At 42.0% G+C, this 25,916-nt stretch overlaps 1 protein-coding gene across 3 annotated transcripts in view; it reads left to right on the top strand.

Moving 5' to 3' along the window:
- USF3 (upstream transcription factor family member 3) overlaps positions 1-17,808 on the top strand; it is a 98,813-nt gene extending 81,005 nt beyond the window's left edge. For all 3 annotated transcript variants that reach the window (XM_073310129.1, XM_073310131.1, XM_073310139.1), the window contains 2 exons: positions 3,061-3,157; positions 8,355-17,808. In XM_073310129.1, the coding sequence (XP_073166230.1) occupies positions 3,061-3,157; positions 8,355-14,812 (6,555 nt within the window). In that variant the 3' untranslated portion in view covers positions 14,813-17,808. The remainder of the gene's footprint in view (positions 1-3,060; positions 3,158-8,354) is intronic.
- The last annotated feature ends 8,108 nt before the right edge of the window (positions 17,809-25,916 follow it).

Here is a 25,916-nt window from a genome sequence, read left to right as displayed (position 1 = left end):
TCCCTCTGTAGCAGCCTTATCATCCCAGACCACCCCAGTGGCTTTTTTCAGTGATCTCCTGCATTCAGGCCCCGCCCTCTAATCAGATTCCTCTAAAGTCCCACCCCTTCCAGGGCAATAACCCCATCAAGTTCAAGCCTCAAATTTGAAGTGCGGGAGTCTGTCAATACAAGGTCCTGCCCTTTGGTTTCTCCACCACACTGAGAGTATTCACCAAGTATCTAGAGGTCATTGAAGCCCACATAAGAGGACATGACATTCTGGTATAACCATACCTAGATGGCTGACTGATCCAGGTAAAATCATCTCAGAAGCTGACCAACTTGATTTATATGATCTTAGGGATTTTCACCACACTGGGGCTCAAGATTAACAAAGACAAATTCACACTTTTACTGATCTAAAGCATAGAATTCATAGGAGCTGTGTTAGATCTGAGGTCAGCTATCTCATGCAGGAGAGGTTCCAGACTATAATGGGTCTCCTCAGTCATCTGCAGGCTCAACCAGAGATGTCCGCAAGAGCATGCCTTAGAATCCTGGGTCACATGACCTCCTGCATCAGTGTCACACAGCATACGAGACTATCCAGCAAGTATCTATCCAGCAGGCACCACATGGCCATGAAGGTCCCATGAGAAGTCCTCTCCTCATTGGATTGGTGGAAGGATCTTCTTCACGTGTGCAATGGCGTACTCTTTTCTGCCCCTCTGTCTACCAAGATACTGGTGATGGATGCTTACTGGGATGAGGAGCTCATCTGGACTCACTTCAAACATAAAGCCTTTGGGTCCTGTCACTACCCTTTCCCCTCCAGAAGCTCATCTTATCATAAATGTCCTGAAACTCAGAGCAGTTTGTCTAGCCTGAATGGCATTTCTGTTCTTGTTACAGGGATCTACTTTCCAGGTGATGATAGACAACACCACAGCCATGTATTATGTCAACAGATACGGGAAGAGCATGGTCATATCCACTCTGCCAAGAAGCCATCTGTCTCAGGCTGGTGCATTCATTATCAAATCACATCAGAGGCTCTGCATCTTCCAGGCTTGCAAAATGCTCTAGCAGATCAGATCAGCAGAGAATTCACAGCCAACCACGAGTGGACTGACAAAGACTCAGTTCTACTGAGCATCTTTCACATATGGGGGGTGCCCAAAAATAGATTTGTTTGCCACCGACCAGAACAAGAAATGCCATGCATTCTGTTCTAGAGAGAGAGTTCAAGCCCAGGCTCCCAGCTGGGTACTTCATCCTCTCATAGGCGCCAGCATTCATGTATTCCTACCCTCCAATCCCAGTAATACCAAGTGTTCTGAGAAAACTTAGACAACATTCAGCTCAACTTGATCCAGACAATTCTGGTACTCAGATCTGGTGAACATGTCAGCATAGCCTCTGATCATATTACCTGGTCTACCTAACTTGGTTTTGCAAAATGGAGGTCAGATTTTATGCCCAGATCCAGCATGATTACATCTGACAGCCTGGGTGCTGTCTGATTAACTCCCTGCAGAAGAAGCTGTTCAGCTGAAATCCAGGGCATTTTGATATATAGCATTCTGGTATGCAGCAAAGTGGAAGCGATTTTCTATTTGGGCAGGACAACATGTCCTGACTCACATGAAAGCCACTGTTTCTGCTATTCTGGACTATCTACTAGCCCTAGAAAATTCAAAACTATCTATCAGCTCCATAAGAGTACTTTTAGCAATATCTGCACATCATCCTCCAATTCAGGGTCATACCATATTTTCCCACACTACAGTTGTTTGTTTCTTCAAGGATTTAATTCATACGTTTCCTTCAGCCCTCTTCTTCTTGGGACCTCAACATAGTGTTAATTGGTTTAAAGGGCCCCCCTTTTGAGTCCCTAACAACCTGCTCTTTTTACCCTCTATCTATGAAGTTTGCCTTTTTAGTACCCATAACATCAGCTTGTAGAAGAGGGAAAATTCAGACCCTTCTGACTGGTTCACCTTACTCAGTGTTCCATAAAGACATGGTGACTCTTAGGCCTCACCCCAAGTTTCTGCCTAATGTTGTTTCAGATTTTAATTTAAATCAGTTGATTCATCTCCCAGGTTTTTTTCCCATGCCTCACTCAAACCAGGGAAAAGCCAAACCTGCACATCCTTTATTGTGGTCAGGGCTCTTTCATAGTACCTGGACATAGTACAAGATCCTTCAGGAGCTTTCCCGTGCTCTTTGTAGCCTTCGGAGATAGGATTAAGGATCAAGTTGGTATCACTAAAAAGTTGTCTAAATGGGTATCTAATTGTATTATATCATTTAGAGATCAGTCCACCAGAGTTTAGACAGCTTCTGTTGCTTCTCAGAGAAGCACCTGTGTTTCCAAAATGTGCAGGGTGGCTAAATGGGGATCAGTCCACACTTTTATCAAATATTATTCCTTTGTTGAGGCTTCAAGATCAGATGACAGACCTGTCCTGAAATCCTAATTTAAATAGGACTCCAAGCACCCACCTTCTAACTATGAGATCACTGCTTGCTAGCCACCAGAACTGGCATCCATCTGGACAATCACTCTAAGAACAGTTACTTTACCTTACAAGATGTGTTGTTCACTTGGATTCCACGACCCACCCTCCTTCCCTGCTTCTACAGAGTCCTATGGCTGTAGGATTCAGTATCATCAAAGAAACTGAGGAACAGTTGTGCCCACTCTGCTCTTTATTCCCTGGAGTGGAGGGGCACAAGGACATTGATGGCATAGCCATGGCCCCAGTGGTCACTGCTAACCAAAAGGAATTTTATTTCAGGGTACATGTCAAAAGAAGTGGAAACCATGTGGACGGAGCATCCCAAAGAATCACACATACTGTGAAGAAAGTAGCCAATCTTTTTTGGAAGGAAAATACAAGGGAAATAATTAAAAATGTCAGACAAGTTTGGCACATCCTTAAAATGAACATTCCAGTTGAAATCCCAGGTTTGAAAAGTGATGTGTACAGACTTTTCACTAGTAGGTCTGCTTTTGATTTTAAAAGTTTCATTGATAGATCTTTTTCCCTAATATACACACATTCTTTTGTAGAGTAAGAACATGATCCTGGATCAGGCCTTTAAATATATAACAGAAATGAAAAGGCAAAATGATGAACTCCTGTTGAATGGAGGAAACAATGAACAAGGTAAGTATGAAATGTGGTGAAGGTTCTTGAATTTCCCTTTCTCTTCCACTGTGGTAATGTGGCACTGGGTGTACTGTATTAGATCAGTGCTGTTTTTTCCCACAACAGTGTATTAATACTCTCCTCTCCTTACTAATCCAGTGAGGATGTGGCATATTGACATGACATCACCATTGTTCCCATCCCGTGTTCTTTTTCTCTGCTACAAGGCAGCAGCTTCATCCCTGGAACATTAATGAATTCATTGTGTTCATTATGCATTTCATTCCTGTCCTCCTTGGCTAGTGAGCCTAGTAATGAAATCAGCAATTCTTTACTTCAGCTGGATCAACAAACTGGGGAATCCCAAGAGTTTATAGGGGTGGAGAGGAGAAATGGTTGCTTAAGGTAACTTGAAAACAAGAAAGTTGAAGCATATGCCCTACCGCACATTCTTGCATTTAACTATAGCAAATTGAAGCATCCCTATCATGGTATACTGTCATTGATAAGTTTACACTTAATGCAATCATTTCTGCAGATTCCACTTCGAGTTGTTTTAGTTTGACTGTCCTAATATCTGTTGCCTGTAAATTAATAGACCAGAGTAATTAAACCAGAGAAAGCTAATATTTTGCCAGTCTTTTTAAAATGGGTAAATGGAATGACCTGGGTAATTATAGGTCTGTCAGTCTGACACTGAGCCCAGGCAAAATAATGGAGTAGCTGATATGGGACTTGATTAATCAAGAATTAAAGGAGGGTAATGTAACTAATGCCAATCAACATGGATTTATGAAAAATGGATCCTGCAAAATTAACTTGGTATCTTTTTTTTTTTATGAGATTACAAGTTTGGTTGATAAAAGTAATAGTGCTGATGTAACATACTTATTCTTCTGTAAGGCATTTGACTTCGTACTGCATGACATTTTGATTAAAAATTAGAAAGCTGTAAAATTAACATGGCACACATTAAATTGACTAAAAACTGGCTAAGTGAAAGGTCTCAAAATGTGACTGAATGGGGAATTATCATTGAACAGGTGTGTTTCTAGTCAGGTCCCTCAGGGATCAGTTTCTGCTCCTATGCTGTTGAATATTTTTATCAATGTCCTGGAAGAAAACAAAATCATCACTGATAAAGTTTGCAGATGACAAAACCTAGGGGAGTGATAAATAGTGAAGAGGACAGGTCACTGATACAGAGCAATCTGGATCACTTGTTAAGCTGGACACAAGTAAACAATATGCATTTTAATACGGCTAGATGTAAAGAATACATCTAGGAAGAAAGAATGTAGGCCATACTTACAGGATGGGGATTCTATCCTGAGAAGTATTGACTGTAACAGAGGTATGGGAGGTCAGGGTGGATAATCAGCTGAACATGTGCTCCCAATGCAACGCTGTGGCCAAAAGACCTAATATGATTCTTGGATGGATAAGTAGGCGAATATTGAGTAAGAGGCAAGAGGTTATTTGGCTGCTGGAATTCTGTGTCCAGTTCTGGTGTCCTCAGTTCAAGAAGGATGTTGATAAATTGGAAAGGGTCCAGAGAAGAGCCACAGAAGAGGAGAGTTGGCTGTATTTTAAAGCATCCTTATTGAGGTTGCAGGAACAAACCATCCTGATGTGTAGAAAGAATAGTAAACATGGCAGGCGACCAGCTTGACTTAACAGTGAAATCCTTGCTGATCTTAAACACAAAAAAGAGGCTTACAAGAAGTGGAAGATTGGACAAATGACCAGGGAGGAGTATAAAAATATTGCTCAGGCATGCAGGAGTGAAATCTCCAAATCACACTTGGAGTTGCAGCTAGCAAGGGATGTTAAGAGTAACAAGAAGGGTTTCTACAGGTATGTTAGCAACAACAAGAAGGTCAAGGAAAGTCTGGACCCCTTACTGAATGGAGGAGGCAACCTAGTGACAGAGGAAGTGGAAAAAGCTAATGTACTCAGTGCTTTTTTTGCCTCTGTTTTCACGAGCAAGGTCAGCTCCCAGACTACTGCACTGGGTAACACAGTATGGGGAGGAGGTGACCAGCCCTCTGGGGAGAAAGAAATGGTTCAGGCCTATTTAGAAAATAGATGAGCACAAGTCCATGGGGCTGGATGCGCTGCATCCGAGGGTGCTAAATGAATTGGCGGATGTGATTTACAGAGCCATTACTCATTATCTTTGAAAACTCATGGCTATCAAGTGAGGTCCCGGATGACTGAAAAAAAGGCTAATGTAGTACCAATCTTTAAAAAAGGAAAGAAGGAGGATTCGCGGAACTGCAGGCCAGTCAGCCTCACCTCAGTCCCTGGAAAAATCATAGAGCAGGTCCTCAAGGAATCCATTTTGAAGCACTTAGAGGAAAGGAAAGTGATCAGGAACAGTCAGCATGGATTCACCAAGGGCAAGTCATGCCTGAGTAACCTAATTGCCTTCTATGATGAGATAACTGGCTCTGTGGATGAGGGGAAATCTGTGGACGTGTTATTCCTTGACTTTAGCAAAGCTTTTGATACGGTCTCCCACAGTATTCTTGCCAGCAAGTTAAAGAAGTATGGGCTGGATAGAAAGTTGGCTAGATTGTCGGGCTCAATGGATAGTAATCAATGGTTCCATGTCTAGTTGGCAGCCGGCATGAAGCGGAGTGCCCCAAGGGTCAGTCCTGGGGCCAGTTTTGTTCAATATCTTCATTAATGATCTGGAGGGTGGCATGGATTGCATCCTCAGCAAGTCTGCATATGACACTAAAGTGGGAGGAGTGGTAGATACGCTGGAGGGTAGGGATGGGACCTAGACAAATTAGAGAATTGGGCCAAAAGAAATCAGATGAGGTTCAACAAGGACAAGTGCAGAGTCCTGCACTTAGGACGGAAGAATCCCATGCACTGCTACAGACTAGGGACTGAGTGGTAAGGCAGCAGTTCTGCAGAAAAGGACCTAGGGGTTACGGTGGACAAGAAGCTGGATATGAGTCAACAGTGTGCCCTTATTGCCAAGAAGGCTAACAGCATTTTGGGCTGTATAAGTAGGAGCATTGCCAGCAGATTAAGGAACATGATCATTCCCCTCTATTCGGCATTGGTGAGGTCTCATCTGGAGTACTGTGTCCAGTTTTGGGCCTCACGCTACAAGAAGGATGTGGAAAAATTCCAGCGGAGGGCAACAAAAATTATTAGGGCGCTGGAGCACATGACTTATGAGGAGAGGCTGAGGGAACTGGGATTATTTAGTCTGCAGAAGAGAAGAATGAGGGGGGATTTGATAGCTGCTTTCAACTACCTGAAAGGGGATTCCAAAGAGGATGGATCTAGACTGTTCTCAGTGATTGCTGATGACAGAACAAGGAGTAATGGTCTCAAATTGCAGTGTGGGTGGTTTAGGTTGAATATTAGGAAAAACTATTTCAGTGGGAGGGTGGTGAAGCACTGGAATGGGTTACCTAGGGAGGTGATGGTGGAATTTCCTTCCTTAGAGGATGTAAGGTCAGGCTTGACAAAGCTCTGGCTGGGATGATTTAGTTGGGGATTGGTCCTGCTTTGAGCAGGGTTTGGACTAGATGACCTCCTGAAGTCCCTTCCAACCCTGATATTCTATGATTCTTAGTGATTAAAGGATTAGAAAACATGCCTTACAATGATAGATTCAAAGAGCTCAATCTATTTAGTTTAACAAAAAGGTTAAGGGATGACTTCATTTACAGTCTATAAGCACCTGCCTAGGGAACAAATTATTTGAAAATGGGTTCTTCAGTCTAGTAGAGAGAGTTTTTTATAACATGATCCAATGGCTGGAAGTTGAAGCTAGACAAATTCAGAAGGGAAATAAGATGTAAATTTTTAATAGTGAGTATAATTAACTGTTGGAACAATTTACCAAGGTTTGTCATGGATTCTCCATCACTGGAAATATTTAAATCAAGATTGGATGTTTTTCTAAAGAATATGCTCTAGGAAAATTTTGGGAGAAGTTCTATAGCCTGTGTTATACAAGAGATCAAACTAGATCAGGGGTCAGCAACCTTTCAGAAGTGGTGTGCCGAGTCTTCATTTATTCACTCTAATTTAAGGTTTTGCGTGCCAGTAACACATTGTAAAGTTTTTAGAAGTCTCTTTCTACAAGTCTATAATATATAACTAAACTGTTGTATGTAAAGTAAATAAGGTTTTTAAAATGTTTAAGAAGCTTCATTTAAAATTAAGTTAAAATGCAGAGCCCCCCAGACCGGTGGCCAGGACCCAGGCAGTGTGAGTGCCACTGAAAATCAGCTCACGTGCCACAGGTTGCCGACTCCTGGACTAGATGATCACAATGGTCCCTTCTGGCCTTGGAATCTATGAAAAACCTCTCACAAATTTCAGAATTAAGTGATCTCATTATAAACATGGGGGGGGGGTCTTCCTATGGGACTACTCTGGGGCTGCTGCCTCTCTACTCAAGTATCTTGAAAGTTAATAGCATGGTTTTTGGGATCCCCCCAAAAATCATGTTAAAATATTTTGCTTTCGAGAGGAACCTTCTTAAAAGTAAGCACTATAAAACAGCAACAGGTACCATTGAGCTATTCTTTTACTGTAATTTGTTGTGGTCTATGATTCTGTTTGTCCCTACAGACTGTGCTTTTAAATGGCTAATTTTAACTTGAAATATAGTCAATTTTAAAAATGAGTTAAAATTAATTTTAGATATCACACCTGTCCCTCGGTCCATTGCAAAAATATTTTCTTGCCCCTTTCTGTGTAAATACTACAGTGGGTTTAATAAAATGTAAAAATGAACTGGGAAGCCAAGAGAATACCAATGCAGTTTGCAATATAAATGCATTACAGGTGTTTGGCCACAGAGAAAAGACAAATTAATGTGCCAATGATTTTTTTCATTTGTTACAGAATTTCATCAATTGTCCTAAACTTCCAGTATGATTTAGTCCACTAACAGATGGCCTAGGTGGAAAAACAAATGTCTCTGTCTATTACAGTGATTGAGTGCTCTGGTGTGACATTGCTAAACTGAGCAGGAAGGTGATAGGGTGCCATACTGTAAAAGAGACTTGGTCGTACTTAGAAGCCCTTATAAGTACGGGTTTTAGAGACAGCATGTCATATTAAGAGTTTATTACAGTGACACTTAGAGTCTATTTCCCAAATCACATGATGACAATAATAATTTCTGGCATTTTTAATGACACCACTATAAAGTTGTATTCTCACTGTTTTGCAGCTGAAGAGATAAAAAAGCTCCGGAAACAGTTGGATGAACTCCAGAAGGAAAATGGGCGATACATAGAACTACTGAAAGCAAATGACATTTGCCTGTATGATGATCCCACAATTCACTGGAAAGGGAATCTCAAAAGTGCAAAGGTCTCTGTTGTTATTCCTAGCGATCAGGTTCAAAAGAACATCATTGTCTATTCGAATGGGAGTCAGCCTGGTGGAAATAACCAGGGGGCATCTGTCCAGGGAATAACTTTTAATGTTGGTCATAACTTACAAAAACAAACAGCCAATGTTGTACCAGTTCAGAGAACTTGCAACCTAGTGACTCCTGTGACCATTTCTGGTGTTTACCCCACAGAAAACAAGCCATGGTCTCAGACCACAGTTTCTCCATTGGCGTCCAGTCAACCAGTTCCTGCTGAGACTGTGCTTGAACTTTCCACCTCAGAGAATGAGCAGGATATGCTTACCCCTGCTACTGCAAGCTCACAGAATGCTTGTCAGTCTGGGACAGAACAGGAATTACAGTGTTCCTCAAGTAGCACACCACAGAATGATCAAAATGTCCCCAAAATTAAAAATGGACAAGAATGCACCAAGTTGATGAAAAAAACAATCATGCATGGCATCAGCATTCCTTCTAACACCACCATAGAGGCCTCTCAAGTTCAACAGGTGAATGTGACCTCTTCAAGCTTACAGGATCCTAGAAGTGAATTTCAAGAAAGCTTTGTCGTTTCAGCAACTGATACCACTTGTACCCCATCTGTGAGACTCTCCATTGTGGATAGCCTCCCTTCAGTAAACATCCTCAAAACTACAGACTTATTAAGTAGTGCTGGGGTCCCTGTGACTTCTGCAATAGAAACTGTTAAGGCTGTTACAGCAATAAGCACACTGCCTGCTGGTCCATTAGACAACTGTTGGTCTTTTTCAGGCTCTTCAGGTGTTGGCACTTCTGATTTGAAAAACATGAGTAGCCTTACACGGATCCCTTCAGCTGGAATCACACAAACCACATGGACTACTTTGCAACTAGCAGGAAACACTGTTCAGCCATTAACCCAGACACCGTCCAGTGTTATGACTGCATTGTTAAACGAGCCAGTTAATGGTGCTGGTACCATATCTTCCACCCATAACAGACATTTGGCTCCAAGCATCAGTTTGAATACTTCTGTGCCTGGAGATGGGCAGGCAGCTGAACAAAATGTTGTTACCTTGCCCTCTTGCCCATCTGTACCTATGCAGCCATTAATCACTCAACCACAGGTTAAAACCCAGCCTGCTGGAAACATCTTTCCATTAAATTCAGCTATGCAGGTAATTCAGATGGCTCAGACAATTGGGTCAGCTGTTACTGCAGTACCAGCTAATCAGAATGTCATAATTCTCCAGCCTCCTAACACCACTCCATGTCCACCAGTGGTGAGAGCTGAAGTCCCCAGCCAAACCGTTAGTCAACAGATTGTAATTATACAAGCAGCTAATCAGAATTCTCTTCCTCTCCTCTCTGCCCAGCCCCCTGGTTCTCTCAGAGTTCCTGTGAATGGAGCCAGTCCAATAGCAAGCTCTAACAGCTCTGTGCAAAATGCCTCTGCTCCACAAACTTTTGGAGGGAAACATCTTGTCCATATATTACCAAGACCACCTTCTTTACCATCTTCTAGCGCTACACAAACTTTTTCAGTTACAATGTCAAATCAACAACAGCCTCAGACTATTTCTTTAAATGGACAGCTGTTTGCATTGCAACCTATGATGTCCTCGTCTGGAGCTTCAAATCAAGCCCCTATGCAAATTATTCAACCTACCACTAGCGAAGATCCGAATACCAATGTTGCCCTCAATACATTTGGTGCTTTAGCTAACCTCAATCAGAGTATATCACAAATGGCTGGGCAAAGCTGTTTACAGCTGTCCCTTAGTCAGCCTACTAATCCAACAACTGCCAGCAGCCAGATTGCCCCAATTAACTGTGTTTCATTACCAACTTCTGCAGCATCTTCCATAGCTACTGAAAGTTCAACAGTGTTATCCAGTGCTTCTAATTCTATAAACATTTCTCCAAAAAAAGCTTCTGCTGGTTTGCCATCAAACATAAAATCAAAAAGGACAAACAAAAAGACAAGTACTAAAAAACATTTAGCAGCCAACAGCAAAGCATCATGTCCAGCGAATCCTTGCAGAGAAGCAGGGAAGCTTGATTGCACTAATGTGGAAGCTACAGCAGAGCATTCAGATGGTGAACAACTCATTGAAAACATTCCTGTAGTATCACAAGCCTTAGCTGTATCACAAGCAAACAGCGTGGCAGCACCAACTGATGTAAGCATTTCTGACTGTCAATCCAAAGAGACTCTGAGTTCTGAACAGATGGTGAGTTTACCAGAGCTGAGTTCAACAGAGGTACCGAGTTCATCACCGCTAGAATCTGTGATGTCAGAACAGTTTGTACTGGTTCCATCAAGTTCCAAAGATTCCACTGCTCTTCTGCAAACATCTCGGAATAACCCGTTACCCAACTCTGTGTTGCCAGAATCTTCCAAATCATTTGTTACCACCAGCATCTCAATGTCCTCTGCCACTGAAGCACACGTGACAATTTCTCAGGTTTCTGGGGCATTAGCTCCACAAAACAGTGCAACGACAGACCATGCTTCTGAGGCAGAAAGCATTTCAGAGACCTGCAGTGTTGGGCAAGAGTCATCAATTGTGATGCAAACCACAGACTTGTTAGAGGGACAAGGTCTAACCAGAATGCTGTCTGACCTTACTAAAGAAAGAACAGCGATGCTAAAACCCTCTTTTTCGCTTCAGGTGGAACACTCTGATTTCCCCCCAGAAAACTCTAAAACAATAAAATCAAATGTTGATTTGCCTGAGAAGCAGGAACTTTTGTTAATGAACACTGAAGGTGACACTCTCACGCAACATCATTCCTGCATTTCCGATCAAGAGGTTGTTAGTGGTTCTCTTATTGCTAGCAGGCAGGCGGACTCTCCAATGTCAACTAGCTCTGGGAGCAGTCGTGGCTTCTCAGTTGCATCCATGTTGCCAGACACATCTAGGGAAGATGTAACCAGCAGCACATCAACAAATACATGTAACAGTTGCACTTTTTCAGAGCAAACTGACATTGTAGCTCTTGCAGCAAGAGCTATTTTTGACCAAGAGAACCTTGAAAAAAGTGGAGGGGGGATACAAGTTAATTTAAGGGATGCTGCCTCTAAATCTTCTGAAGTTGCACCTTTGGAAAGGGAGCAGCAGCCTTTTAAACCACAAACAGGTAAAGCTAATGTAGGACAGTTGGAAGCAGCACCAAACAAATTCCAAGCTCAGGATCCAGTGCAAACAAATGTTGATAGACCAGTGGAAAAACCCAGCTGTTCTGTAGGAGTGGAAACATCAAATACTGTACAGATATCAACTTCCCAATCACCAAATGTAACCAGTTTAAGTGTAAATAATCTCATACATCAAAGTCGCATCATCCACCCCCTTGTAAGTTGCTCAGGTTTATCCCAGCCTTCAGAGCAAGCCACTGTTCCTGCCACAGAGATTCGGTCCATATCATCTAGTTCCTATGTCAATCAGTCTCCAGGATCAGCTATGATGACTGAATATGTTCAAGATCAACTGAGTGCTATTAGGGCAAACACCATGCAGGCTCCACAGATGCAGGAACCCCACTTAAAGCAGCAAAACCATGAAAGTCGCAAAGACTCTGCTAAACGTGCTGTCCAAGAGGACCTTCTGCTTTCTACAGCAAAGAGGCAGAAGCAGTGTCAGACAACACCTGTCAGGCTTGAAGGCGTGGCATTGACGAACCGAACACCAGACAGTATTGCTGACCAAACTCAAATGTTGGTTAGTCAGATCCCTCCTAATTCATCCAATCCAGTTGTGTCAGTGAGCAATCAAGGGCACACAGATGGTCTTAACAGATTATTCCCATCCAACAACAACTTTGTGACCTCTGCTTTGAGGCAAACTGAAGTTCAGTGCAGTTCTCAGCCATCCATTTCAGAGCAGCAAGGTCAGACAGGAGGTCAGCATCTGCAACCTATACAGCATGTACCTGCTCAAGGCGTATCTCATCTTCATAGTAACCACCCATACTTAAAACAACAGCAGGCTGGACAGTTAAGAGAGAGGCATCACTTATATCAGCTACAGCACCATGTTCCTCATGCAGAGAGCTCAGTCCATTCTCAATCCCACAGTGTCCACCAACAAAGAGCAATACAGCAAGAGGTGCAAATGCAAAAGAAACGAAGCCTTGTCCAGGGAACCCAAGCGAGTCAACTTTCTTTACAGCAGAAGCATCATGGAAATGATCAAACTCGGCAAAAAAGTGGGCAGCCTCATCCCCACCACCAGCAAATACAGCAGCAGATGCAGCAGCACTTTGGAGCTTCCCAGCCTGAAAAAAACTGTGAAAACCCTTCAACAAGCAGAAACCATCATAACCATCCTCAGAACCATCTAAATCAAGATATTATGCATCATCAGCAACAGGATGTTGGCAACAGACAGCAAGGCTCAGGGGTTTCATCCGAACATGTATCTGGACATAATCAGATGCAGAGACTTCTGACCGCCAGGGGCTTGGAGCAACAAATGGTGTCCCAGCCAAGTATTGTAACCAGGCCATCAGATATGACCTGTGCCCCACATAGACAAGAAAGAAACAGAGTTTCTAGTTACTCTGCAGAGGCACTTATTGGGAAGACGCCTTCTAATTCAGAACAGAGAATAGGGATATCCCTTCAGGGCTCTCGGGTTCCAGACCAGCTTGAAATGAGAAGTTACCTAGATGTTTCTAGGAATAAAGGTTTGGTAATTCATAACATGCAGAGTCGTATATCTGTAGACCATGCGGTTGGCCCAGAAGTTCAACGGCTTTCTGATTGTCAGACATTCAAACCAAATGGGGCCAGCCAACAGCCAACAGGCAATTTTGATGTACAGGCCTCAAGAAATAGTGAAATTGGTAACTCTGTATCATCCCTCAGGGGCATGCAATCACAAGCTTTTCGAATTAGTCAAAATACTGGGCCACCCATAGAGAGACAAAAGAGATTGCCCTATCAACCAGTTCGGGGTATTCCAACAGGAAATGCTCTTCCGCCAAGGGACAATGAAAATACATGCCACCAAAGTTTTATGCAGAGTTTACTTGCCCCTCATCTTGGAGATCAGGTTAGTGGAAGCCAAAGATCAATTTCAGAACATCAGAGGAATACGCAGTGCAGTGCATCCTCCACAATTGAATATAATTGTCCCCCAGCACGAGAGAGCGTCCACATTCGAAGAGATGGTGAAGGTCAGAATAGAGAAAGTTGTGACATGTCTATGGGTACAATTAATACTAGGAATAGTTCTTTAAATATTCCTTTTTCAAGTTCTTCTTCCTCAGGAGATATTCAAGGTCGAAACACAAGCCCAAATATTTCTGTACAGAAGTCCAATCCCATGAGAATGACTGACAGTCATGGAACCAAGAGCCACATGAATACACCTGTTTCTAGCAACATGCATGGAGTTGTCCGGCCAGCTCTCCCACACCCTGCTATCTCTCATGGGAATGCTGAGCAAGGGCAACCATCTGTTCGTCAGCCAAATTCTTCAGTTACTCAGCGATCAAGACATCCTCTACAGGATAATAGTGGTTCTAAAATCCGCCAGCCTGAAAGGAATCGATCTGGAAATCAAAGACATGGAAATGTATTTGACCCTAGTCTGCCCCATCTTCCCCTGTCTACTGGTGGCAGTATGATCCTTGGGCGCCAGCAATCTACGATAGAAAAAAGAGGCAGCATTGTCCGTTTTATGTCTGATGGCCCTCAAGTGTCTAATGATAATGCAGCCCCTGACCAGCATGCTTTGTCTCAAAATTTTGGATTCCCATTTATTCCAGAGGGAAGTATGAATCCACCAATAAATGCCAATACTTCTTTCATTCCACCAGTTACTCAGCCCAGTGCCACTCGAACACCAGCCCTAATCCCAGTAGATCCTCAAAATACACTGCCATCTTTCTATCCGCCTTATTCTCCTGCTCATCCTACTCTTTCCAATGACATTTCTATCCCTTACTTTCCCAATCAAATGTTTCCTAATCCAAGCACAGAAAAGCCCAGTAGCGGAGGTTTAAACAATCGATTTGGATCCATTTTATCTCCTCCCAGACCAGTTGGTTTTGCTCAGCCAAGTTTTCCTCTTCTCCCAGATATGCCGCCAATGCACATGACCAATACGTCACACTTATCCAATTTTAACTTGACATCTTTGTTTCCAGAAATAGCCACAGCTCTTCCTCCAGATGGTTCAGCAATGTCACCTTTGCTTTCAATAGCAAACACGTCAGCTTCAGACTCTTCCAAGCAGTCCTCAAACCGACCTGCCCACAACATAAGCCATATTCTAGGTCATGATTGTAGTTCAGCTGTATGAAAATTGATAGATTGACGGTTTAGTCTGAAGGGTTATGTTTATATTAAAAAAAAAAAGGCATCCTTGAAGAGACCATTCATAGCATCACTGTTTGTCTAAAAGTATGTATATATGTGGGTACTTCTGTATTTATATACATACTGTATATCCACCCACTTACTGACTTTAAAGCACCAGTGCCTATAGCAATTCTTATCATTAACAGTAAGAATGCAACATCTAGAGCTATACAAATATTGAATGTTGATTTTACAGCATTCAAAAATCTGATCGTTCCAGAATAACTGACTCTTTCAGCTCTTGGATCTAAAGTACCAAGTAAAAGATTAGCCTTGTGGGAGATGAGACTGGAGGAAATAAGTGCTTGAGTTTTTATTTTAATTCTTTGTTAATTAACTTGTCCAGAAGATAAAGTGAACTGTTTAGAATTTGGGGGTTTTTGTAAAGTATCTTAAAGAGCCTCGCACATACCTGGTCTTTAAGTCAAATTGGTATCAAGCCAGTTTTAGTTGATAGAGACTTTGGCTTTTTGTCTGTTAAAGCTTGTGACATACATACTAATTAAGGCAGAGTTAATCAGGTAAAAATTTGTGTGTATGTTTCCAGGGTCAGCTTCTGAGCAGCAGTAAAACATTTATGTTATTTTAAAACATTCAGTTTCCCTTAAAACTTGATTTGCTGTCACTTTCTGTGGAGAAGAATTTTATTCAGATTTGTATTTGGAATGGCATCAGTTCCTGCTGAACTGTGTATAGAGTTTTTAATATAATTTATTACCCCTTTTAGTGTAATCAACATAGACATAGCCGTCATGTTTTTTGTCATCTGTCAGTTGTTTGTCTGCTGCAAGTTACATCAAGGTATCTTACCTATACCTTGTTTAGCACTTTCTTTATGAGTCCTTTGTTTTTTTTCTTGTAATCCATGTCTTTGAATCTATGTCCGCTTTTTTCAATTCTTTGGATTAAGGACCCTTCCTGTAATTCACAGCAAATGAGCAAACTGCTATGCCTACATGGAACCCCACTGAAGGTAATAGGGCTCCCTGTGGACACAGCAATCTGCGCACTCACTGTCAATAGCAGGATCAAGGCCCAATTTAATATTAATACTTTGCACTTAAATAGCACCTTTTAGCTAACCCAGTGTGATTGTGGGTGGGGCAGAGAGATGAATGTGTCAATGCCTAAACACACAGCATATTGGGAAGTTCTTTCTGATTTGTGGAGGAGGGCGAGAGGGACAGATGTTGACTGATCTTCTTTTGATTTTTTTTAATATTTGCAAGAGAATTGTACACTGTTTGGTCCCATTTCATTAAGTGAAAATGAGGACAGACCTAGGTAAGTGGTATTTATTTAGTGACTACTGCAACATAATTATCTTGAAGGAAGGCAGAAGTCTTTTTTTGTATTCATCCAAAACCATCACTCCAGACGTTTCCTATTTTTGCTTCCACCAGCCCTCCTATCCCTGTTTCCCTAAACTCTAGGATCAAGCTGGCGCCACAATGAGGGGTAACAGCCAGAGTTTCTCTGAGGCATCCTTCCTGTGCAGACCAGGTGCAGGCAAAATGCTTCAAGCAGCACTAGGTGTACTGAGCTGTATAGTGCTCTATAGGCCTTCTCCTGAAAGCTGCAGCATGATCTCCTGTGTTTGCTGCCAAATGCTTGAGGGATGGGGGAGGCCAGGCCACACCTCGTTGTGGCTATGAACTATCACAGCCTAGCCCATTCTCATTTGTGGATCTGCTTAAAAAAAGGAGTCTCCTTGTTCACCCCCAGCTGTGGCCCCATATGGATGAAGCCAGTTTTGTTGGTAGACTGAGGATCTGATTCTCATATATAGTAGTCCTCTTTGCGCTGCTCTGGCAGAGTAAAGGAGTCTTAAAGAGGGCACAAATGCAAGGAGACCTTAGTGTATATGAGAATCAGGCCCTGTGTCTATAATCTGTCCTGAGGGTGATTTCATTGGTAACGCTATATATGGCCTGGTATGAATGGCTGTGCTTCAGCCTCCAAAGTAAAGAGAAATGGTTCTGTCTCAAACTGGGAATCCCATTCTAATTCAAATGGGAAGTATCTTGAGGGCACTGAACGTATTTGGTGCTTCAAGTTTCAGTGTTTGTCAGAAACAACGAATGAAATAAAAATTGCAAAAGTTTATTTATTACAAAGTAAACATGTTTTTGCTCCATTTTCAGGTTACACTGAAAGGTAGAACCTATGAGAGGTCAGTGCCACAGCCTGAGGCAACTGGTTTATGCAGTATGATAGGGGTAGGAATTGCCACCAGTTTCAGCTTTGAGGCTAACCGGACATCCTAAGGGCTTTATGAGGTTCAGCTAATCACTGTTTGTCTGGAGTTTTCAAATACTGTAATGTCCCATGCCCTGCATTATGCCTTGGAACAAGTTCCATAATGTTGAACAGTGTCATTGACCTGCCTCATGAAGTCAGGAGAACTGAGACCGCTTATGTCAGCATTTATACCTGTGAAAAGTGAGTGTAAAACACAGCCATGCCGATGTGGTAGTATTTTGCACTCACAAATGTAAGTGGCTACACAAGAGACAAAGTAGTGGAGGATTGGGTCACGTTCATAAAATGAGATTAATTTTTTTTTTTAAGTTCCTAGGTGTTGCTTTATTCCCACTCCTCATTCCAGGCATTCATATAGAACAGCTTCACGTTGCAGTTTCCATACTACAAAGTCTCAATTGCTTCATGAGGCCTCTGAAAGTTGAAGTGAATGTGTGAAATTAGTAAGGCAAATTCATCATTCATATAACTCTGTTGACTTCACTGAAGTTATACCAGGGTTAAATTAGGTCCTGTGTTTTTTTCAGGGGATGCAGGGCAATCTTTTCGCTTGTTGTGTATGTTATTCTGAATGGATGTAAACTAATAGCATAGTAATTTTACAAATAACCTAAACTCCCCGCACTCCCCCCTGCCCACCTACAAAGAATGTAGAAAAGAGTGGCCCCATTTCATATGACAACAATAGTCTAAGTATGAATACAGGTGTCTTTAGTGACATAAGACCCTGTAACTTTGCAGGAACCACACATTGCTGATGCACATGGCTCAAAAGTAATTATCAAGTAACCTATACTCTTTAGAGAACGTAATCCTGCAGTACAGTTACAGAGCACAGTAGTTCCTATGTAATCACAGAAACAACGAGGAGTCTGGTGGCACCTTAAAGACTAACGGATTTATTTGGACATAAGCTTTCGTGGGTAAAAAACCCATTTCTTCAGATGCATGGAGTGAAAATTACAGATGCAGGCATAAATATACTGACACACGAAGAGATTCCCTAAAGAGTATAGGTTACTTGATAATTACTTTTGAGCCATGTGCATCAGCAATGTGTGGTTCCTGCAAAGTTACAGGGTCTTTATGTCACTAAAGACACCTGTATTCATACTTAGACTATTGTTGTCATATGAAATGGGGCCACTCTTATCTAAAGAGATATTTTAACTTATCCTGCTGACATTTATCACATTAAAGTTGGTATATTGATGGTTTGTGTGAGATCAGAATTGGCTGACTGCTGAGAAAAGAAAAGAAGCATAAAAACAAACTAGAAAGCTTGATAATGGACCCTCTCCTTCTGAAAGAGCCATGTTGAATATCTCTTGGCCATTCTGTTGCACTCCATCCTTTTTCTGAAAAAGGGGTCAATGTTTGGCAGCTTAATCAGTCTGAATGGGTGCATGATGATGACGACTTGTTTGTCTGAAAGATTGACTGTTCCCCTGAAACAGCTTTTTCCGGATTTCCCTCTTAAAGGGCTCATCATTTTCTACCTGGAGAAATGGCCCTGCACTTGCTTTCCTAACAGCAACCTCCCAGTGACCAGATAGATTGTTACAAAACATACATTCCTTATGGGTGCCTGAATTAAGGATTTACTGCCCACCTCACCTACTTTAAGGTGGTAATCTAGAACTAAATCAATCTATCTACTTTTTCCTCTCCATGGTCCTCTTCTGTTTTTGTTTTTAAATTATCCACAGGAACAGCAGTCAAAAGTCAAATTGCAGAGAGCCACATTCTGCTCTTATTTAATCCAAATTTACAGCAACGTAACTTCACCGAGTTACTCAGGCTTCACGCTTGTGTAAACGAGAGGAAAGTTTGTCCCTAACATGTAAATCTATCAACTGGAATTGGCTGGTCGTAACTTAGTTCTGATCCTTTGGGGCAGGCAAGCAAGTGCTAGGTCTTGACAGGTGACTGTGTGCTAAATTATGGCTAGAACACGGGTACAAACTAAAAAGTTACCTTTTGTTTTATTGTGCTAAAATGGCATTGTATGAATTAAAACATTTCTCATCTTACTCCCCTAGGAGATTGTATACTTGGGGACATAGCCTGGAGTAGTTATACTTATTCTGCACTAGCTCCCTGTGTATATTCTCTTATTCTGCACTGAAGAGTGCCTTTGAGCAGTTTAGCTTAAAAGGCATTCAGTGCAGAATGAGAGCATCCACACTGAGAGCTATTGTGGAGTAGCTGTTGTGCTCCAAATTCACAACCTAGCTTATTTTGCAATAGCTTTCCTGTGTAGACAAGCCCTAAGCTTTCTCTGTATATTGCCCTAAGGTAATATATATGTATCCTCTCCAGTAGCCTAAGAGCACAGGCTTCCCTAAGGCACCTTTTTCTATTATTCGTTACTCACTCCCAGGGCTAATGGTTTGTTACAGGATTCACAGTTGTCAGGTGGTTTTGGTTAAAGCTGATAATGTGAAAAAAAGCAGAAGAGAAAGCAATCACTTCTCTCTCTCCTACTTTGTTGATGCTGGTGAACTAAACATCATTCATCAGTAGAGGGAATTTAAATTTAATTAAATAGCTTTTAACAGTTTTTATTGCAAATGAAGATTAGTTTGATTAAAATAACAGGACCAGGACACTTGGATGGAGATATATACATATGTGGCCAAACTGTGACTGTGTAAGTGACCGTGAGAAAGGACTAGCCCTGCTGGTAAGTGTGGTGTTTCTGCAAACTCTTTCCAGTGCAAGCTGGGAGCAGGTGTTTCTGTTCATTTTTGGATTGGCAAGAGGAAAGACTTAACATCTGAAGTACTTTCAGTGGGAACAAGTATCTCTGTTTTCTCGGACACTGAAATGGTTATGTTTAGGTTTCAGATTAATGGGAAGAGTTTGATGTAAGGCATGTCTTCAACATATTATTTTCTGGACAAGTTCATTTGGAAAAGGGGCTTCTGTAACTTCTACTGACCAGATAACTCTATTTTTATAATTATTACATATCTTCAGTGTACATTAAAGACCAGAAATTCAGAGGCATTATGCAAACTGAGAGCACCTTTTTTTAAATAGCAACATGAGTTCAGTATGTTCAGTTAAAATATAAATAGGAATTTCTACAGGCAAATGTTCCCCTCATCAAATATCTATGGCACCAACAGCCACTTGGCAGCTGTTTCTCCTAAGTATCAACTGACAATTAAAAAGACAAAGTATTTTTAGAATCAATTTAAAAATTCCTTTCCTTCCAACACAGTTTATAATAACCCCTGAAACTGGAATTTTTTTCTTCCTCATGAGTGAGCACTATTTTGTTTTCAAAGGGTGCTAACTATATTTTGGTTACTTTTTTATTATTGAAGGGAAAAGATACAAGCAGTATTACCTGGATTTTACAAAGCAAAGAATAATAATAAAGAATTCTGAGCCTATCAGCCTTCACAGTATTTCTTCTTTTCACGCTGTGATGGTATTGCCACATCTGGCAAGCACTGTGTATAAGTTTCAGCTTCCCATAGGTCAGTTCAACAAACAATAGCTAAAGGACATAGGGAGTGGGTCCCATCCATTTTAGTGCAACGTTTGTCTCCTTTTAACATGCATCCTGTGAAGAATCTTGAAGAATCAGGGAAGGACCAGGTTCAGTTTGAAGCAGACAATATAATAATACTTCTTTAACAGTTTTCATCAAGAGTTGGTCTCAAAGTGTCTTACAAAAATGAGCGAGTATTTATCCGCATTTTTAGTAGTTAGAAAAACCTCATAGACAAAGAAGTGAAGTGATTTGCCCAAGACCACACACTGTCAGTAACAGATTAGAACACAAATCTTTCTACTCCTATTCCTCTGCTCTGATCACTAAACTGCGGTGTAGATGCAAGTACACATCTCTGCAAAATGCTCTGGTATTCTCTGTGAGCAGTACCGCCTGAATTTTGCACAGATTTCCTACTGCACTTTAAAACTGTGCTCTGCTGCCACCATGACAAGTGACTGTAATGCTATTTCAGAAAGCCAGCGGCCTGGCAGCATCCCAGAGACCCAGTGACTACCCAGAGAAAATAACTCAAATTGTTATTTCTGACCTACTGTTGTCCTTTAATCTTATTTAGCCAAACACTTACTGAGAGCTGTGATTCTCCTTTCTCTATCCGCCGTTCCCCCTTTTGGAGAACTGGCTTGTCCTAAATCGATCTTCCTTTGACTGGAGACGGTTGGGAGGAAAGGATGTAGAAGTAAGATCACTTTATGCCAAATTGTTCCAGTGTTTGTTTTGATGTCAAATGGTTTAAAGGCCCCTTAATTAATTAGCTGTCTACAATCAGGTTTTCTGGTAATACTTCCCACTCTTTCTACCACGAGTCCAGCATTGTCGGTGGTAACTTGGGCAGGAGTGCTAGTGTTTTAAGCACCATGTTGTCTAATGTGGCTCAGAGCAGGTCTACATCACACAGGTGGCCAGCAGCTGCCAACACCCTATCTGCACTTGCACTCCTGCAGTTCCTAACACCCATGACAGCTGAGCCTGTTGTAGCAATGGCTGGAAATTTTAGCAAAAATTTCCTGTGGCAGACAAGGCCATGGTGTCACAGAACCTTCTTCTATTCATGGTAATGACAGTTACTTTAAGTGTGCAACTTGTAAAGCAACATATTACTTGTTTATTTGCAGATAACCACATTTTCCATTGATAGAGTAAATATAATAGAACAGTTATCATTTGCAATGCACTGTATCTGTAAATGGGTGGCCTTCTTTAGTGGCTAAATGTTCGTGTGTACACACAACTATTCTGCATAAGAGAAGTTTAGGTATTTCCCCATCCCTCACTACATTGTCCCATTTTCTCAGTCTCAATACAGACTCCAACTTTGTCATGCCATTCTCTTACATAGCCTACAAACATGGGGATGACTAAAATGGTAATGTACAGTACCCATTTCCCCACACGCAGTGAGAAGGAATGCCAATATGGATTTCACCACAGGAAAGAAATCAAAGATGCTCTTGATTTCCATAACGTAATAATTTTATTTATACTCGGTCCAGAATTTTCTGCTGTGTACAATCGGCTACAAGCTGTACATTACCTGGTTATAGTCCCAGTGGAAACTCCCACTACTGTTTTGTAAGGGAAAAAGGAAATCCAGAGCAGAAATGTATAATAAACATGATCAGGAACATCTTGCAATTGTAAATAAGATCTTGTTCTGTTTATTTTGGCATCTTTTTACAAATGTGTTGCTTTCAGGTGTAAATATCCCAAACCATGATCTTGTTCAAAGTTCTGAGATTTTTATTGTTAAATGTAACACTTTGTTTAATGGTTGTAATAATTATTTGTATAGATATGAACATTAAAGTATTTTATTAAAAAAATTAAAATGACTGTTTGTGTACTGTGTTCTTTTTGGATGATGTTTAGAGTATATCAAGCTTCTAGAAAAACCAAAGTTGTAAATTAATTTTTCTTAAACAATATTTTAAAAAAATTAAACATTTGAAGCTCAGGAAATTCCAGAGGAGATTTTTAGAGACACTCTCACTTGTAAAAACAATGAGGAGTCTGGTGGCACCTTAAATACTAAGATTTATTTGGGCATAAGCTTTCGTGGGTAAAAACCCCGCTTCTTCAGACGCATAGACTCACTTGTAGCAGACCCATGGATTTTCTCAACTGTTCTTCAGTGAGAAAGCACCAAAATGAGGCACTACATTTCTCATCTGCTCTTCCACTTCTGTTCGGTTTCCTGGCAGTAGCAGTAGCCATAACTTTGTGACTGAGGTTTCAAGGCCCTCCAACAATAGTGTGCAATGAGATGGAGCAGCTTTTGCTTGCTACTGCTGCAAACACAGCTGCTGAAGTTGTGGAGAAAATCTGCCTGCTACAAGCACCTTTCACACAAAGGACCTCAGTTGATTGGAGATAAAATATATTTGATAGACGTTTGGTTCCTAAATTTATCTGAGCTGGATTGGAATGTTGGCAGCAAACAGAGCTTTCCATTCTGATTGTAGAATCCTGCCCACAAAATCCTCATTGAATCGTACAAATCAGAGATGGAAAAGATCAATGGATATCCTTGTTTATTTCCCACCCTTAGGGTCAGGGTGGGATTGTTTCCTAGGGTGTGTATGCTTGTGCTTTGATTAATTTAGTTTTAAGTGTCCCAAGCAATGGGGCTTCCCTCTTACCCTAGGAGATTGTTCCCTTCCTCTCCTTCGTATATCTCACTCTCAGGAAGTTTTCCTTAATATTCAGCCTTGATAATTAAGTTTTCTTTGATTATTACATCCCTTTCTAGTTACATAAACTCTTCTCTCCTGCTGGTAACTGCTCCCTCTGTTCCATTGGTTGGTGTACATAGTCTTTTCTCTGAGTTCTCCTGGATGATCTGATTGCTTTTTCTACATATGGATAATGTAAGTTTCATTTCAAAGTCCAGCCTGTATCCTATAGAGCTTTATTGCACTTCTCAGGTGGCTCACATCAGTCTGCCCTAGCACTCCTTGACTGAGGTTCTACCATGCAATGCCTGGTTACATCTTAATGTTTAATGCACAAACTCCAAACAAATTATAAACTCAGAAGAACAGAGGCCCCGCAAGAAGTAGGGGAATTAAAGTACCCCCTACACCCACTAGGTGGTAGCTTCTCTCAACTGCTTTCTGTTTGTACTTTAAGTCTATGTGTAAATTCAACAGAGAGAAAATAAAGGACTGCGGATAGTTTAAAAGAGGGGAGGATGACAAAAGGGAAACACCTATTGGGTAGATTACCTAGGATGGGCGTGACAAGGGAGATTTAGGCTAAGTATTTACAACACCTAGGCGTCCTGCTGTCTAGTGGACTTCACATCTCTAAGTTAGGTGCCCAGCTTTGCCCAACAATGCAGGGACCGATATAGATGCCCAAGAACGGGAGCTACAAAAGCCAGCAAGCTGAATGGGAGCTGGTAGGAAGAAGTGAGTTAGGTGCCTAAACCATGTCAGCCCTTTCTTGCACCCCCAAAAAAAAAAAAAAGCGCCAAGGGGATGGTGGGGCTGTGCCACCCTTTGCCCCAGGCAGTGGAGCACTCACCCAGGAGGTGGAAAACCTGGGGTCCAATAGTCTGTCTAATTTGGAGACGGGAATTGAACCTTCCCTGCATGTGTCCTAACCAGTGGCTTCTGGGGTGGGGCTTTCAAGCACTGCTGTTGAAACTGTTCCACAATGTATGCAAGAGTTAGTCATGGATGCAGAGAAGGGTCCTGGAATGTGGGGCTCTAAGGAGCATGTCCTACACCCCACTGGACTACAGCATAATATTCTCCAGCCCAATGGTGGCCTTTGTGTGGGGTGGGCATGCTCTGAACACATGTACTAGTGCTGGCCCAGGAGATTAGGTGGGGCATGGCTAGTGTGTGAAGCCCACTGAGTGAGTAGCTGAGCAGTTTAGCCTCATCAGGACTTGGGCATCTTTGCACAAGTGCACCAGCAGCCATTTAGGTGCCATGGGGCCATCCCCAGCAGTGTATGTGCCTAGGGCCATTAGGCATCTCCAGATTTAGGCATTACCTGAGCAGATGTTTTGAGTAGCTAAATGTTGTACCTTAGCAACTAGGCACCTAAATCCCTTTGTGAAGCTAGCCCCTCAGTTGTCCATGGGTGCCAGTATACGATGGTTCTTTATTGGACATTTACAATATTAGTGCTCAGCTTGATTTAAAAACCACAAATATTGCCATGTCTGTCCCTTCCCTTAGGAGACTAGTCCATCCCCCTGCTACCTCCGGTGGGTGAGTGGCTTTTCCTCATATTCATGCCCTTCCTTCGAGCTAGCTCTCTCCCACACTCTGCTGTGTAATTCCTCTTCCTCCATTGTGGTTATACCCTTCACATTTGCACAGTAGGCTCATGTGCCCCTTTATTTGTCATTTAGCCAAACTAAATGGGTAGTGCTTTTAATGTTTCGGTCTGTGTCAGTCCCTCCAGCTGTTGCTCTGAATCCCACTGTCCCCCTTCTCCAAGTTGGCACTAGCTGTCTGGTAACAGGGTGCCCAGCAGGGAATGCAATTGGCCCCATGTGCTTGTGCCAGAGCCACAGAATATAAATATATATTTATACACACAAGAGCAAGGCTACCCATTCTCTAAGCACAGGCTGTGACTGCAAGGGTGAGATGACAGCCCTACAATAGCTGGAATGGGGGAAGCAGGGTGATGGGAGCGAGGAAAAGGACAACAGTCCTAATCTTCCTCATCCTAGCAGTTGTTTTGAAGTTACACTCAGTGTAGGGCTTATGCTTAGCTGAGCTGGATCAGTATGACCTGAGCCAAGTGAGCCTCAAAAGGAAGCTGCTCTCTGCCATCAGAAAGAACTGCTCTCTCCCCGTGTGCTCTCAGCAGCTGGCTGTTCACCTCGAGGGTGGAGCTAGACTATGAGAAGTTGACAGCAGGGCCACCAAGTGTCCCCATGCATCCAGCTCTGTCATGCCTCCCAGCACTCACAGAGGTGTTGGCCGCTGTGTAGTTGTAGCCATGTTGCACCCAGGATATTAGAGGGACAAGGAGGGTGAGATAGCTTTTATTGGACCAACTTCTGGTGGTGAGTTCCTTATTACATCAAAGTAGAGGGGTGTTCAGATACTGCTTAAGGTAGCACCATAGAGACACAGGCAGGGCTACATCTAATGCTGTTTGCATGAACTTTGTACATGTAAAAGCTCACCCTTAATATGGGATCTTACTGTAAAAAAAAAAAAATTTAAATCCCTCTTTGAACCTGTTTCTCTCTCATTCGTATTAGTCTCTTTGCAGCTTTGCACAG

Source organism: Lepidochelys kempii, chromosome 1, assembly GCF_965140265.1.
Source record: "Lepidochelys kempii isolate rLepKem1 chromosome 1, rLepKem1.hap2, whole genome shotgun sequence".
Lineage (NCBI taxonomy): Eukaryota > Metazoa > Chordata > Testudines > Cheloniidae > Lepidochelys > Lepidochelys kempii.
The sequence above is the reverse complement of the archived record's forward strand: the minus strand, read 5'-3'. Positions and strand labels throughout refer to the sequence as shown.